At 49.0% G+C, this 17,149-nt stretch overlaps 1 protein-coding gene across 8 annotated transcripts in view; it reads right to left on the reverse strand.

Moving 5' to 3' along the window:
- Positions 1-17,149, reverse strand: part of IQCH (IQ motif containing H) — a 187,602-nt gene that overhangs the window by 51,174 nt on the left and 119,279 nt on the right. For all 8 annotated transcript variants that reach the window (XM_058665635.1, XM_058665632.1, XM_058665630.1 and 5 more), the window contains one exon: positions 2,476-2,596. In XM_058665635.1, coding sequence (XP_058521618.1) covers positions 2,476-2,596 — 121 coding nt within the window. The remainder of the gene's footprint in view (positions 1-2,475; positions 2,597-17,149) is intronic.

Consider the following 17,149-nt stretch of genomic DNA (forward strand, 5'->3'; position numbering starts at 1 on the left):
CCCCTAGGTTCACTGCAGCTCAAGTCACAGTAGCTAAGATATGGAATCAGTTCAGACGCTAATCAACAAATGACTGGATAATGAAAATGTGATACACAAACACACATGCACCCTATGGAATACCACTCAACCCTGTAGGAGAAAAAGGATGCAAATGGAGACCATTCTGCTTAGTGAAATGAGCCAGGACCCCAAAGACAAATATCACATGTTTTCCCGGATGGGTGCAAAGTAGTGGATTTGAGAGAAACATGAGCCAGAGGACAGATCTGTCTGTCTCTTTCTCTCTTAGTGTCACTCTGCCTTTCAAATCTTATAAAACTTAAAAGGTCAATAGCATCTCTTAAGTGGAGGAAAATACCACAAAAAGGGATCAAAATAATGGATTTTTTACAGTTAAGAGGGGGAGACTGTGGCAATCTCTAGGTTACCAAGGCACGGTGTTCAGAAGGTTCCAGATCTCACAGGAGTTTTCTCTAGTCCCTGTCTCCTCATGGGAGTTTGTCTTTTGTCTTCAGCCATACTGTGAATGCCTCATTTTAAAAAAATATTTATTTTTATTAGGAAAGTAGATTTACAGAAAGAAGGAGAGACAAAGATCTTCCATCCACCGGTTCACTCCCCAAATGTCACCAACGGTCGGAGCTGAGCCGATCCAAAATCAGGAGCCAGGAGCTTTTTTTGTGTCTCCCACACAGGTGCAGGCAGATTCCCGAGGCTTGGGCCATCCTATACTGCTTTCCCAGACCACAGGCACAGAGCTGGATGGAAAGTAGAGCAGTCTTGCATGAACCAGTGCCTGTATGGGTTCCTGGCATGTGCAAGGCAAGGATTTAGCCACAACTGGCACCCACCTGTAGCTTAGGAGGGTCCTTGTGGGTGTGGCCAGTGCACCCTGTCTGGCTGCTCAGAGGCAGCCTTTTATGGGCTCATCTGAAGGATTTGGGATGAGCTCGTCTTTGCTGGCCCAGCTTCCTCTCTTATAAAACGAGTGTACTGACTGATGGCTCCTGTTTCACAGGCTGCTGGGGTAGGACTAGGCACAGTCACACATACATCCTTGCAGCATTCCCTGGACCTTCTGGGCCATCCTTACTGTGCTGCCAGTTAGTGGCCACTGTTCTTGGGATCCCCTGACATCACATCACTGTTTGGTCAACCATGTAGCAATGTGCTGTCCTGCCATCATCAGCTGTGAGTAGGGCGGGATGGAATCATCTATAGGCTGCTGGACCAGTCCCTCTCCTTGGCTCTTGGGTAATGCCCACGGACCTCTACGTTACACTGCAATACTCCTGGCTGCCAAGAGAGGGCGCGGACCTGACCCCTGCACAGTGCCCCACAGGGAGCTGGGTGCCTGGGGACCAGCATGCATTGCTTGTTCCACAAGGAGGAGGTGGCCGGCTTGGTGGCTTGCTGGCTTGCTGTCCTGGCTGGGCAGTACCCTTATTTGGAAATTCCCTATACAAGCTGGTGGACTGACTCCTAAGGAAAATTTCTTTTGTTTGTAATAAAAGGTGGCTGCCTTTGAGAACAACTAAACCCTCAGCAGGGGAGAGACGCACTTGTGAGAGATCTGCTCTGCAAGGGGCACTGCAGTGGAGGTCAGCTTTCCTGTTTGCAGGAGGGGTCTTCAAAAAAGGATGTGAAAAACAGAACAGAAGAGTAAAAGTTTGCCCTCCCACAATATAAAACCTTGCATATCCCCCCCCCTCTTCTTTTCCCCCTTTCTTTTTTTTAGTTGGAGGGACAAGGAGTATGGGGGAGAGAAATCTTCCAAACACTGGCTCAATCCTCAATAACCACAGTGACCGGTACTGGGCCAGGGTGAAGCCGGGAGCTGGTCACTCAGTCCAGGCCTTCCTTGTGTGTGGCAGGGACCCAAAAACTTGATCTTTCCTCTGCTGTCTCCTGGGGTGCACAACAGCAGGAAGCTGGAATCATAAGCACCGCTGGGACTTGAGCCCAGTAATGAAGCAATCCTGATGCCAAGGGCCTTGGGGGCATCTTAACTGCTGCACCGAATGCGGGTCCCCAGAGCCTCTTCATAGAATGCACTTTGCATGAACTTTTTCAAGACCCTCTCGATGTTTCGTTGCTATTTTTTGCTGAGTCCTCCCAACAACCCTGAGAGGTAGGCAGATGAGGAAACAGGACCTAGGAGGACCCCAGACCCTTGCTCAAGGTCATGGGTGAAGTTCAGACCCAAGTCACGGGACTCCAAAGTGCACCCCCCCTCAGGAGAAGCCCTTGTTGCAAGGGAGGCCCAGAAGAGTGAGCGATGCCATGTGCCGTGTGAGCCACATGCTGGTCCCATTTACTTTACAGGCTGGGTGCAAGATAAATATTTAGGCAATGATTTTGGAAAGAAGCGGAGTTGACTGGAGATACACACCTCTTAGAGCCAACATGGGGAGATGCGGGAGCCTCGAAAGCGGCCCAGTCCTCAGGGGAAAGAGGCCCGGTCCTATTTACCTTGACTGAGAAATGCTTGCAGGAATTTCTTCCAAGTCGGAAAGCGTCTCTTGTTGACTGGTTGTACGTGCTGTGCTAAAATGCCCACTAGCTCCTTGGAGATCTTCGTCAGCGCCAGCTCCTGCAGAAACAAATTAAATAGAACCACAAGCAATTTTATGACAGAAATGAAAACTGCTTGTGGAGTGATTAAAAACCAGGCCTCCAACAGGCAAAAGAAGAAAAAAAAAGTGGTTACTGTTTACCCAGAGTCAGAAAGCCATTTTGAACATTTTCCTCTATTTGTCCCAGCCATTTCCGTTTTCCTATTGCGAAGTGACTTGGGGATGGACCTGTTGGCACTATTGTGCATCATGCCCATTGGCACTGGAAGGCAGGTACTCTCCAGATGTCGGGAGTAATGTACACATCAGGCCAGGGCAGCCAGACCAGCTGGAGGCTCCTGGGCAGTATCCCTGGGCCTTGGCCTCCCATTACGAACTATGTGGAGTTAGTAAACTCATCCCTAAGGCTAAGTCAGAATGGGAACCTTTTTATCTTTAAGATTTACAATTACAGAGATAGACAGGGAGAGACACAGAGAGATCTTCCATCTGCTGATTTACTCCCCAAATGGCTTATCAGTCAGGGCTGGGCCAGGCCAAAGCCAGGAGCCAGGAACTCCATCTGGGTCTCACATGGGTGCAGCAGCTCAAATACCTTCCCAAATCCATTAGCAGAGAGGGAGGGATCAGGTGTGGTGCATTCAGGACTCGAACTGGCGCTTATATGGGATGCCGGCATCACCGGTGTGGACTTAACTCACTGCCACAATGCTGGCCTTGGCACCTCCAATTTTTAACTCTGTGCCCTTGAACATTTGCGAGCGGGTATCTGCGTCCTACCTCATCATCAAAGTCTTGAACGAGGGTGGGAGTGGCCATCTAGCCTGGCAGTAGAGACACCATATCCCATATCACAAGTGCCTAAGTGTAACTACAACTTCTGGCTATTGCAGACCCTGGGAAGCAGCTTCCTGGTGGTTGTGTATGTGTGTGTGTGTGTGCCTCGGCTTACCAGGAAGAGGCTGTCCAAGTCATGGCCCCTTCTCACTCTTCCTGTCCTGCACTGGCACACTGCTACCTGGAGACTGGAAGCCAGCAGGACAAGTATGCCTTCCCATTGGCTCTGACCCCATCTTTTTCCATTTTTGATCCATCCTAAAGCTCATCTTGCTGTCTGCTTCACACTTGTCTCACTAGAAATCATTCTACCAGATCTCCAGGGACCCAGCATCCCTCCTTCATGAAGCTCGCCAAGGCTGGGACCAGCAAGCTCAGCTTTCCATCCTCACCCTGCCCCCGGGGAACTCCTCAGCCAAAGCTGATTTCCAGGCAGGGGAGACCCCTCTTGGGTCACGCCTCACCCTGCTCCTGCAGGGCTTGGAATACATGTCCCTTCCCATCAGAGTAAAATCATTCATTCAGTCATTCAATCATTCATAGGTCAAGAAGACTACAGCATGCTCTGCCTTTTCAATACTGGAGGGAAATGGAATTACACATTGTTCCCAGGATGAGAAGAGATGGTGAGGAAATGACGAAGGAGCAGATCAAAACCTTATCCTACAGAAAAGTTTGTTTAGAATTTAAGTGTAAAAAGGTCATAAGAGACTGAGGAAGTGAAAAACAACCCGAGAGGGAGAGGGCCCATCCACTGAGTCACCTCTCACAGGCCTGTCACTGCTGGCACTGGGATGGGCAGCCAAACTGTCTCCCCATGTGCCTCCCAGGGTTTGCGCTGGCAGGAAGCTAGGGGCAGAGCCAGTGCTGGGGATTGAGCCCAGAACCTCCGAGGCATGGGGAATTGGGAGCCCTAACTGGCGTTTAACCACTGAACCAACCTAGATCTTAAAACCAGATCCCTGTCCCCATGAGGAGCATAGCCGCAGCACCACCCCCTTTCTCTTCTTCCTCCTCCAGCTGACTCCTCCTCAGCCCTTCTGGGTTCATTCTGACCACACCTCCTCCAGGCAGCCTTCCTTGCTACCCCAATCAAGCTCTTTTCCCCCAAGCTCTCCCACTGCCTGCGGTCTCCTTGACGGTGTGGGCACTGCTGGAGCTCTTGCGGCACAGACAGAACCCAGCACTGGTCATTTGAATTATAGTCACGGCAAGCACCAGGACAGGGATAGAGCTATGGAAAGAGCTGACATTGCAGGAGGAGAGGAGACAGGCACCCCTCAGCAGGTTCCCTCCTTCCTGCCTGAACCCACCTGTAGGGATGAGACATTTAGGAAGCTTCACTTCACTGGCCACTTATGAACTGGACCAGGCATGGTTGCCAGCACCACTGCCACTACTGCCTTGCTACCAAGGCTACAGCAAGGGGCGGCTGGCCGTCCTGGAGGCAAGCTTGCCACCTGATCGGAAGGTGATGGAGTTCTCAAGCAAAAGCCATCGAGAGGAATAATGAGAGATTGACAGGGGGAGGGTGTTGACTTCTTAATTTATTTCTTTGTCTTGAAAGCATCAGATGGGAAATGCAAGGCTTTGACTAAGAATGGCCTTGGTACCAGAGGACCGCCCCTCTGCCTCTGTAACTATGAGGATGAGGAAGAGGGAGATGGTGGATGATACAGCTTATACACCCAAATAGCAACAGCACAACGACATTCATACTCGACAACCAGTGCAGCCCAGAATGTCCGTGTGTGTTTTCTGCCAAGAGCCAGCAGCGTGCAGTGCATCCTCTGTCTCACAAAGCTATGCAGTGAATAGGAACAAGTTCCCAACATCACATCCAGGCGATGGGTGACCGTGCCCATGTTTCCAAAAGCCTGTCATCCACTCACAGTGAGCATCTCATTTAGAGCTGGTGATGGCAAGTGGCAGGGGATAAGGGCAGTGGAAAGGAAAATATCTACTTCACGAATGATCAGCAGGTAGTAGCAAAATAACTCTTCACTCAGAGTCAAGTGTGAAGTAAGAATTTCCATTCCCTAAGGATGCTGCCAACTCTATGAATGTATTTTTGTGGCTGGAAATGTAGATCCCAGCCTGGAGGAATCGCTCCGTGGCAGGGAGGAATTCCCTCCAGGGAAATCCCTCGTGGGCAGGGCTTCAGCACCACCTTTGCACAGTACAGGCTTGTCCGCTCTCTGTCCGGCACTTGCAGTTCACCCTTAGTGTGCATTGGCACCAGTCACGGCCTTGGAAGGCACGGGGTGTCCACACCTCCTTGAGAGGCTTGTCCACCAAGAATGGATGATGCCTCTCTGCTCTTTTCCCTTTTTCTATCAAGAAGGAGTGGATTTGAAGTAAGAGATCTTTGATGGAGGGAAAATATTATGGGCCATCTCCGGGGGAGCCCCTAGCATTTCTGGTTCAATTCTGCTCTGCCATCCTGCCAATCTAGGGAGTTAACTTTGCCTTGCAAGCAAATTCCAGGTGTGTGTGTGTGTGTGTGTGTGTGTGCGTGCTCTGGGGCGCTGGGGAGCTGGGAAGGAAGAATGTAAATCACAGTGTTGTCAGTACCAATCCCCCCCACACTCATATTTCACCCTAGCAGTCCCTTTGCTGAATCATTACGGGTGAGTTTAGTGGAATAGCTCCGTGACTAATCACACCTCCAATTCTTCCATGGCAGACACAGCTTGGTTGGTTTAGATGAGAGCAAGGGTAAAAGAAAACCCAAGGAGCTGCCCCAATGTCTCTGCTTTCTGCATGTTTCTGAGAATCCTAAACAGGGAGGGGTGGCGGAGGCGGAGCCAAGGTGAGTGTAAGGTCAAAAGGGCATGACGATGACCTGGAAAACCAGGCAGGACCGCCATCCCTGTGGAGAGGGGCCATATGGAGTATCTGGGACAAACGCCTCCAGTCACAGGAGAGGGAAGGGGCTTCTACGGTCACACGGGCAACACGGCGGGGGCTCCCTGGCTGCCTTCTGGCTTCCCAGGTGAGTGTTCGTCTGGAGGGGGCAGAGAGTGGGACATCTGAATCTGTAGGTGTCACGGGAAGGGGGAGAGGGGAGAGATTTGAAGAGAGAGGGGTTTGAGCTGAGAAAGGGTGCAGGGCTGTACGTGGGACACAATATCAGCCACTGTTTGCATTAAAGCAGTTCTCCTTTCTTTCTTTTTTTAAAGATTTATTTATTTGTATTGCAAAATCACATACACAGAGAGGAGGAGAGACAGAGAGGAAGATCTTCCATCCATTGATTCACTCCCCAAGTGGCTACAATGACTGGCGCTGAGCCAATCCAAAGTTAGGGGCCAGGAGCCTCTTCCGGGCCTCCCATGCGGGTGCAGGGTCCCAAGGCTTTGGGCTGTCCTCGACTTAAAACAGTTCTCCTTTAGTGAAAGCTTCCCAAGTGGCAGTCACGTGCCAGGCATGCCTTTTCACAGCCACTCTCTGATATGATTGTCCTTACATAGCCACGAGAATTCCCACCCAGCAACTCCAAGATTTGTCACGGTGTGGTTGGACTCATGACTGTAAAGCTCTCAAGGAGCGTAATCATGTGGTTGGCCCAAGGGGGGTCAGCCACAGGGGAGGGCCGAGTCTCCATTGCTACCTTTATGGAAGAATGGTAAGACTGGACATGTGCTGTTGGCCACCCAGACACCTGTGTCTTCTCTTTCGGGATCGTGAGAGCCCCAACTTCCCTTCAGGAATTGCCCCTTCCTCACTCTTAGCTATGCCAGTTGATGGCAAGGTCCCCAATTGGATCCCTGATGAGCACTTGGCCATGGCGTTTGGTTCAGCAGAGGCACATGACCCAATAAAGCCAATCAAATCTCAGTGTGAACCTGTTGGGGACTTCTGCCTTGTGAGAATCCTGCTAGCGAGAGGTTCTCTCTTCCTTATGGTCCCAGCCAAAGTCTGACTCCAGAAACTCATGAGCAACCTTGAACAAGCCAATGCCATGTCCAGTAAAGGAGAGAGATGGGCAGTAACTGGGTCCTGGGTGATATCAGGGAGCCACAGAAGGTATTCTAATCTATAGCTAAAGCACCCCTGAAATTCAGTGAGCTGAGATATTACAAACTTCTTTTTGGGGCTGGCACTGTGGTTCAACAGGCTAATGCTCAGGCTGCAAGCACCAGCACCTCCACTTCCAATCCAGTTCACTGTTTATGGCCTGAGAAAACAGTAGGGGACGGCCCAAAGTCTTGGGACCCTGCACCCATGTGGGAGTCCAAGGGGAGGCTCCTGGCTTAGGATTGGCTCAGTTCCTGCCACTGCAGCAATTTGGGCAGTGAACCAGCAGATGGAAGATCTCTCTGTCTGTCTCTCTCTCAATTTCTCTCCTTCTCTCTGTAAATCTGCCTTTCTAATAAAAATAAATCAATCTTTAAAAAAGAATTCACCCTGTGTTAGAGGTTATTTTTTTTCTATGCCTTAAAACATAAATGTCTTTAAACTGGTACAAAGCGATGGGCCTAGCACAGCCCCACAGTGTACTGTAGGCGTTGGTAAACCAGCGATGCTCTGATGGCTCTGGCGACTGGTCACCCTCCCTTTGCAGCCCTCCACTTTCCACTCATTCCTCGCCATTGAGACCACGAGAAATGGTCTTTTTCCTGAGAGTGAAAAAAAAAAAAAAAAGACTCAGAACATGAAGAAAGAAAAGAGGGGAAGAAATCTAGGAAAATGTCTTTGGGGCAAGTCATAAACCACCCCCCACACCTACTTAAAGCGTAAGGACTGCTTTATTTCTCCGTGGGTAATTGCTAATGGTGAATTTAAAAATCAAAAACGCCAACTTTGCCTTCGATGAGATGGAAAATTATACCGCTGTAGAAGGTGAGCGTGATGTAAAACAGCCAGCCTTCCCCAGGCACGCAAATGTTTGGGGTCTGTAAAATGGCTTTGTAAAATATTTGCTCCATCTGCTCGAGGCGGCGAAGACAATTTCCCCTTGATCGCTAATGGCCCATTGCGGCTGTGTGGCAAGTGACTCGCTGCGGTGGCGGCTCTCATTAAGCAGAAGGGCGAGAACGCGATGTCTAATTCCATACTTAGGTGGCGTTCTCCCCTCGCGGCTTCTGGAGGACTCTGTGCCTCCCTCCCGCTCCTCCGGCCCCCCATCATCCAGGCCTCCACCTTGCACCCATGCGCAGGCCTCGCTGTTGATGTGACTAAAGCAGCCCGCGGTTCCACTGAGGCACGCAACCCCAAAGCTCAGCCCCACTCTGAGGTGAGCATGGGTGGGGGATACCCCCAACCCCGGAGAGGTTTACTCACTCCCTTTCAACTTTCCAGCACTTGAATGGTTGTTTCTTTCCTCTGTCGGAGGGGGGACCCCATGGTGCGCTGCATGCTGGGGGTTTCAATAGATAAAGATTAAGCGCCTCTTGGAATTCTTAATTGAACACTGCACAGTCAGAAAAGCAGGCCAACACCCCACCCCATCCTACCCCAAGGCCCCCTGGAGACAAAATTGCCATCACGGATGCCTAGAGGAGGGCTGTCCGTCCGATGTATTAGAGTGGTCTGTGACATCTTCAGTAGAATTGTTCCACACAAATACAGCAATTCAGGGAGATTTTAAGAAAGTAGTAGAAGAACATGCCTCAACCGATATTCAAGCGTGTTTAAAGTAGCAAGTATGTGTGTGTGTGTGTGTGTGTGTGTGTGTATTTAACACTGGAAACACGGTTTGAAAGGAAATGCTACTAAAAATATCAGGGGCATCAAGTAAGAAAACGCACATGGCTGGTGCTAAGATGGTGCAGTATTTTCCAGCAGACACCACACGGTTGACAAATGCACCCCTAAGTGAAAGTGGCCATAATTATTATTGCTGGTAATAGGTTTCTTTCTTTCCAGTTGGAGAAACATCGCTGGGTGGGAAAATTGCACATGCTGCTGAAAGCTCTTTAATTGAAAATTAAAAACAAAAGGCAACGCAGGAGCCCCCTTTGGACTCGCTTTCGGGAGCCTGTCGGAAAACGCGGTTTTGCATTCCGGCCCGGCCACCCCTCCTGGCCGTGGCGGGCGGGAAGAGAGGCTCCGCCTTGGCTCCCACCCAGCACAAGGACAGGTGCATGCTCCTGGGGACCCCTGGCGCCGGTGTGGAAGAAGCAAGCGGTGGCCGCCGCGATGCCAGCTCCCCTGCGAGATCTTCTTGCGCACAGATGCCCGTGGAGACACAAGAGTCGGGACCTTCCCGCTTCCAAAAAGGAGGACAACTCTGACCGCAGCGGGGTGGGGGCTCCCCGTGTGTGCGAACGCGAACGGGCTCCCGCTTTCTCCGTGCCCGCCGCGCCGGCACTGCGGAGAGCTGGCCGTTAAATTCGATGGCTGCTCATGAGCCATCTGTGCGCCACCACCCCGGCGCCGAAGCGCGCGGTCCCCCGGCTGCTGTGCGCGCGCGCCCGCCTCTCCCGTGGTCCCCAGATGGCGCGAGGAGCGTCCCCACCTCCTCTTTCTCCTGCCTCCTACAATAGACCTTGGCACCAGTTCAACTGTTTACTCCGGTAATTAACAGCTCTGATACCACAACAATTACAAACTCCTCCACTCGCTCGCCACAATAATGCTATGAATTAGTGAGAGCTAATGGCTGGAGGTAGGAGCTGTTTCCGGGCTGCGAGAATCTGTGCGGGCTTTTTTTTTTTTTTTCCTAGAATAAAATAAAAGGTGCAAACGGCGGCGCCGCGGCTTGCGGTAGACAATGATTACCTAGTAATTAGTTTACACAAAGCTTCCTATTTAATGGCGAAACGCTGTAATTAACGTGTGACAGAAAATCAAAGGGTACTTGGTAAGCATATGAAAAATTAACACTGCAGGCCCATAGCTTTATGTACTGATTAGAAGCATATTAAATCAATAGGACACACAAACCGACAGCTTGTACGGCTGATTAGGATAGGCCCTTGGAAGGGGCGCCCTGGCTTCCATTTCACTTGGGGAAAGCAATTTTTCCTCTCTCCTGTGGCCAGCTCCCCCAGGTCCCTCCCATGCAGACTCCTTCCTCTGCCTCCGGCCAGCTTCCTTACCAATACCCATTGAACTGGAAGATCACATCCTAAGTCAGGCTCCAAGATAAGGGGAAATATGAACAGGACCAGGACTTTCCAAAGCCAGCGGTGGCTGTGCTGCTGAGCTAATTAGAAAAGACACTGGCTGGAGCTGGAAAACGAAACCACTGCTCTTGATCTTGACTTCAGCGAGCCCTTTCTCTTCAACCTGCCAGAGTCCAGAAACACCGGGCGGCTTCCTGCGTTGAAGATGATGGGAAGCCAGCTACCAGGGGGCTACCGTCTTAATAAAGGCCTGGATAAACCTCAGGGTGCTGAGAAGTAAGTCCACCACCTTCAACAGCCACAGTCCTGTCCTATGGTAACTGGTGCAGGGTGTCATATTCAGGAAGCTTACCAAAGCCCCTCCACTCTACCCCGCCATACCCTCCCCAAAGACCTGCTAAACCATCAAGGATTAAACTGCAGGTTCTTGCTCAATGTTATTTATATCTTGTTCCAATAGAGCTTAATGGAAACATTTATATTGAGGTCAGTACTAACAACACTTTTGGAAGCCCTTATGTGAGTTAAACCACATCTAATTATCATTACCTTCCCATGAGACAGGTGCCCAGGCCCATTTACAGATGAAGAAAGGGGTTCGGAGAGCAGAAGCGATTCACCTGTGATCAAGCACCCTGGTCAGCACGGAGGATCTACCCTTGTTTTAGCTTGAACCCCGTGAAGCCAAACCTTGAGTGTTCATAGAAGGGTTGGGTATCCAGCTGCCCATTCCAACACTCAGTCTGCTTAGCAGGTGGTTTGCATGCCAAGAACAGACTAATGAAAAACCAGGCCAAATAAAATACACAGTTGCTTAGGCAAAAACAGACAAGCAGAGGGTTTGAAACACCCTCCATGTTTTGAATGCTGCTGCCCCTAGTGCAGACAGCTCTCTGAGAAGTCATAGGCTCATTGATGCCAGAGCATGGCATTTCAGGCTAGTGCGTGCCATTAGAAAAGATACAGAAAACCTGTCCTTGAAGGTCCCAGGGCCAACCATGTACTTGAACAGGTGCGTCAAACAGTTGGGCTGCTAGCAAGCACTGAGTTCCGGGATTATAAAGCAGCACCTGAGAGAGTTCTTTAGGACTAGCAAATAAGAGGCTCTTTTCTAAGGAACTCCACTGGGGTGGCAAACACACAGGGCAAGGAGGAGTCAGTTGTGGGTTCCTTGGGAACCCGGGCAAGTCATGGCACTTTCCAAGGATGGATTTCTGCACCTGTATACAGAATTGCAACATCTTCCTTATGCTGGTATGACCGGAAAGGACTTTAGAGTTCTCCCGCAGTTGAATGAAAAGCAAAAAGAGGTGCAAACCAAAACAATCCCAAAACCAAAACAAATCTTTTCTCCCTCTTGCTTCCCCCGCCCCACCAATAAGGAAAACTGGGCATGGGTGGAGGGGGACGGTGTGGTGGCACAATGGGTTAAGCTGCTTCTTTCAAAGCCAGCAGCCTCTATCCGAGAGCCAGTTGGAGTCCCGGCCATTCCACTTCTGATCCAGCTCCTTGCTGCTGCACTGGGAAGGCAGTAGAAGATGGTCCAAGTTCGTGGGCCTCTACCATATCTATGTGGGAGACTCAATCTGGAGTTCCTCCTGGCGGCTGGCTTCAGCCCGGCCCTGGCTGTGGAGGCATTCAGAGACTGTAAGTCAGAGGACAAAAGAGCTCTGTCTCTCCTTATCACTTTGCCTTTCTTTTTATTTTTTTCTTTAGATGTATTTATTTTTTTTTTATTACAAAGTCAGATATACAGAGAGGAGGAGAGACAGAGGGGAAGATCTTCTGTCCGATGACTCACTCCCCAAGTGAGCCGCAACGGCCGGTGCTACGCCAATCCGAAGCCGGGAACTGGGAACCTCTTCCGGGTCTCCCACGCGGGTGTGGTCCCAATGCATTGGGCCGTCCTCGACTGCTTTCCCAGGCCACAAGCAGGGAGCTGGATGGGAAGTGGAGCTGCTGGGATTAGAACTGGCGCCCAAATGGGATCCCGGGGAGTTCAAGGCGAGGACTTTAGCCGCTAGGCCACCAGGCCCTGCCTTTCTTTTTTTTAAGAAGAAAACTGGTGGCTGGTATGTTGGCATAGCAGGCTAATTCTCCATCTGTGGCACTGGAATACCATTTAAATACTGGTTCGAATCCAGGCAACTCCACTTCCCATCCAGCTCACTGCTAATGTATCTAAAAAAACCTTTTATTTATTTCTAGGGAGAGAGAAAGAAAAAGAGGAACAGGAAAAAGAGAAAGAGATCTTTCATCTGAGGGTTCATTCCCCAAATGCCCACAACAGCTGGGAAAACAGCAGAAAACGGCTTAAGTCCATGGGTCCCTGCCAGGAAGAAGCTCCTGGCTCGTGGTTTTGGATCGGCTCAGCTCTGGCTGTTGTGGCCATTTAGGGAGTGAACTAGCAGATGAAAGAATCCCTCTCGCTGTCTCTCCTCTTTGTAAATCTGCCTTTCTGATAACAATAAATACATTTTTTTTTTTAAAAAAGAAGTAAGCTAGAAATGATCTAAATGTCTAGCTTAGTGAAATAGGTTAATATATTCAGGAATAAGCAGGAATATTCTAGAGCTACTCACTGGGATGACTGTGCACAGACTTGGTTGTTTTAGAGATACAAATCTCATGCATTGATCTGCCAATCAACCCGCAGGAGTGAGGGCAGCTGTTTTTGGGATGGTGGTTACACAGCAGTGTGGCTTTTCTAGGTGTGGGTGCCTTAAATTTGTTTTCTTTTCCTCTTTGGCAATCCCTAAATTCCTATCAAATGTCTGCTAAAGTAACCAAAAGACTACACTACTGAAGGTAGAGAGGCTGACGTGACTGTGTTCGCTAGTAGCATTAAAGAGCCAGTTGGAGCTGCTTTCTCATAAAGTCTTCACATGATACGACTGAGACCTGAGACCTACACCTCTCCCTCTGCCTGGTAGCAGAGGCCTTCACTGGAGTGGCCCTTTCAGGACCTTCTCTCCTGATTAGCAGCACCAGGCTAAAGGAGAAGGAAGGAAGGAAGGGGTAGGGAAGGAGGGAGGGAGAGAAGAAGGGAGGCAAGGAGAAGGAAGGAAGGAAGGGAAGGAGGGAGGGAGAGAGGAAGAAAAAGAGAAAGAAGGAAATAAAAGAAAAGGAAAGGAAAAAGAAAACAAGGAAAAAGGAAGGACTGGACTGGCTTAGGTGAGAGTGCTCAGGCATCTCCCCTACAAATGTAATCATCTTTTTACACTTTCATTCCTGCTAAGTCAGAAGGATCGCCCTGGAGTGGGCTGGGCTGGGTTGGGCTGGGAGCAGGAGCTGGGAGTGAGTGACAGGGTGTTCAGTCACCCAGTCTCAGACTGTCTGGGGTACTTGAGGATATGTGCTTCCTGGAATCTCCTGGGAATGGGAAGCAGGCTTTGGGAGTCAGTGCAAAGGAAGAGAATCAGCTTGGCACCAAGCAACCAGGCACAAAGTGATGGGGCTTTGCGCTCTGTTGCCATTGTGTCCCACCACCTTGCTTGCCACTTTTCTTACAGTCACCTCTGTTGTCTCTCTTGGGTTTCTGCAGGTAACTGTAGCTGTTCAGCACCTCCTGACGCCATGACTTTGTTTCAAGTCTCAACAGCCACCAGCCAAATAACTCTCTAATTTAGAGAGGTGGGGAAAGAGAGGTGTTTCTATTGGGTACCTGAGTCTACACTGAATCCTGGTCTAAAACCGATACCCACATAAGGTGCAAAAGCATCTCAAAATGGTTCAAACCACACACATACTCCACCGATCCACCCCCGCCCCTGGACCCGGCCAGTGAATAGCAAGTACAGTTTTTTAATCTGTTGCCTGCAACATACTAATGAGGAAAATCAAGGTATCATGTCATAAACTGCTATGCAAATGATGCTTTTTGTAAGTATTAACATATTTTAGTGCTTACAGTCAGCTTCTCATTTCTAATAATTCTCCCAGAATGGAGTTTTTCCTTGGACTGTTAGCCTGCAGGACAGTCTTCCATCAAGGAGCCGAAATTTTTAATAACCTGCCAGCATATGTTTTGTAGGTTCCAAGGCTAGGCTTGATGACACAACATCTTCATTATCAAAAGAAACCAGTCTGCAGACTGTGACAGGGATATTCACACATGCCTGTGCTCATCAAGCGCCACTTTGATGGCTGAATGTGTGCCTTTGCATTGGGCGTCTGCCACGCAGGAGAACTCTCCAGCGCTGTACTCAGTGAATGAGGCAGTTCTTTTGGAAGGCAAAAGACTGTCAATAGTCTCCTTCCACAAAAACAAAAACAAAACAAAAACAAACAAACAAAAAAACCCAACCAACAATAGATTTTCCAAACTACTTGATTTTAAGCTTCCCAGCACAGTGCTCAGACTATAAAAATAGTTTCTGAATAATCATCTTTTTCCTTGTTAAGTTTTTTAAAAAGTGATTCAGATAGACTATTAATTATTCAACGGTTTCATATTTAATAACATTACAGCAGTGCCAAATGTCTTAAATGATAGAGTTGAAGATAATTGAGATTAAATAATGTACCGCGAGGCTTCTAAATACAACTTAGTCAGATATCAGTATTTTAAAATATCTTCTACTTTTCTTAAAGGAAGTTCTATCTATTCAGATATTTGAGATATGAGCTCCTCCCGCTCCCCGACCTGCCATGCCACTGCAATGTTCAGGCTGGGCCAGGGAGAAGCCAGCACTTCACTCCTGGCCTGCCACATGGGTACAAATCCCCAATGCCTCTCCGCAGGCAGAGTAGGAAGCAGGAGCTCGGGTTGCTCCAACCTGGGGGGCTGGCTGGGGACATAGGTGGTGTCTTCACTGCTCAGCTAAATACCCAGCCCTGAATATTCTTTCAATTGAAAATCACTTTAAGGCAAAAGATTGTCAATAGTCTCCTTCCAGAAAAACAAAAACAAAATCAACATTTCACATTCATCAAAGCTGAACATGAGAATGAATTTTTTAGTTTGGGCCCGGCGCTGTGGCCTAGCGGCTAAAGTCCTCGCCTTGAACGCGCCGGGATCCCATACGGGCGCCAGTTCTAATCCCGGCAGCTCCACTTCCCATCCAGCTCCCTGCCTGTAGCCTGGGAAAGCAGTTGAGAACGGTCCAAAGTTTTGGGGCCCTGTACCCACATGGGAGACCTGCAGGAAGAGGTTCCAGGTTCCCGGCTTCGGCTTCAGATAGGCGCAGCACCGGCTGTTGCGGTCACTTGGGGAGTGAATCATCAGACGGAAGATCTTCCTCTCTATCTCTCCTCCTCTCTGTATATCTGACTTTGTAATAAAAAAATAAAGCAAATCTTAAAAAATATATATATATATGATTATTAGTTTGAAATATCGAGGCCAGTAAACACTTGATTACCTGACATTACATGTTGTAATAATAATAATAATAATAATAATAATAATAATAGATGCCAGGGTTAAATATCAACAAATCTGCTTTAGAAAAGATATTCTATACAATGTGAAATGAAGCCCAGTTCAGAAAGAATATAAAGGAAACCTCTATAGGCCTCAAAATTAAATACATTTTCTTTCTTTCTTTCTTTCCTTTTTTTTTTCCTGGAAGAGTAATTCTCTTTGGTGTCCTTTAAATAATATGCAAAAAGCTGCCAGTGACAGGTACTGCATTTAGTCCACTCACTGGCACGAGGCTTGGGGGGAAGCACGGAATAGATCATGGGAGAACAGTGCATTTGTCAGAGGGAACTCTCTCTCCTGACTGCTCTGGGGATTTATTTATCATTTCATTTTGCTAAGAAGAATGGGATTCCCTCTTGGGGGCCCCTCCCTTTCCATCACTCAGCTCTTGATTCATGTCCTGGGATAGCGGGCTGCTCAGAGCAGGTGCAGATCAGTGTGTGCAGCCTTCCGCTATGGCTGCTGGTGGGGGAGGCACCCGTTAAGGGGATATTTGTGTCTAGATTCTCCTCATCAGTTATGCCTTAATCAGCAGGTCAGCCAAAAGCGAGGGAAGCTGGGAGTAGGAGAAGCAGGATGACTCCAGGTCTGAGCCAGACTGGGGAAGCTTTTAGCATGGTGGATTTTGTTTTTGTATTAAACCATACACCGTTCCTTTAATGAGACAATATATTTGCAGTGGACTCGGGAGTTGTATAATTTGTCTCTTCAGCACGGTAGGTGGGAAAAATCTCCATTCTGGCACTCATGTGCTGAGACATTGCATCTAGTGCCTAGCCTAGAGAGAAGATTTCCTGGCTTGGGAGGTGTTATTTTCTTAGCAGCTCACAGGGACCTGCGGGGACATAAATATTCTTGCATTGTCTTCAGAAAAATACAGGAGTACTGACAGAATCCTGGTCTGCATTGGCTTCTGGAAACTGTGTGTGAGTTGGGTTTCTGTCCCCTACTACAGCACATCTAACTTAACAACAGTGGTCAGAAGCACATGATTGACACCTGTCAAGAGCTGGGTTGTCATCTGTGCTTTTTTTGTTTGTTTAAATGCCATCCTAATGATTATAATCAAATGGAAGGGGTGAAGACTCCCAGGGCCCAGAGAAAAGACATGGAAGAAAATACAAAGCACACCAACACACGCTGTATGTGAACACAAGGCCCACTGCCTGCTAGGCATTTTGGCCTCCTAAGCTGAGCCACCCCCAGCTGCTGCAGGCTGCGGCCCCTACCCATCA

This window comes from Ochotona princeps, chromosome 6, assembly GCF_030435755.1.
Source record: "Ochotona princeps isolate mOchPri1 chromosome 6, mOchPri1.hap1, whole genome shotgun sequence".
NCBI lineage: Eukaryota > Metazoa > Chordata > Mammalia > Lagomorpha > Ochotonidae > Ochotona > Ochotona princeps.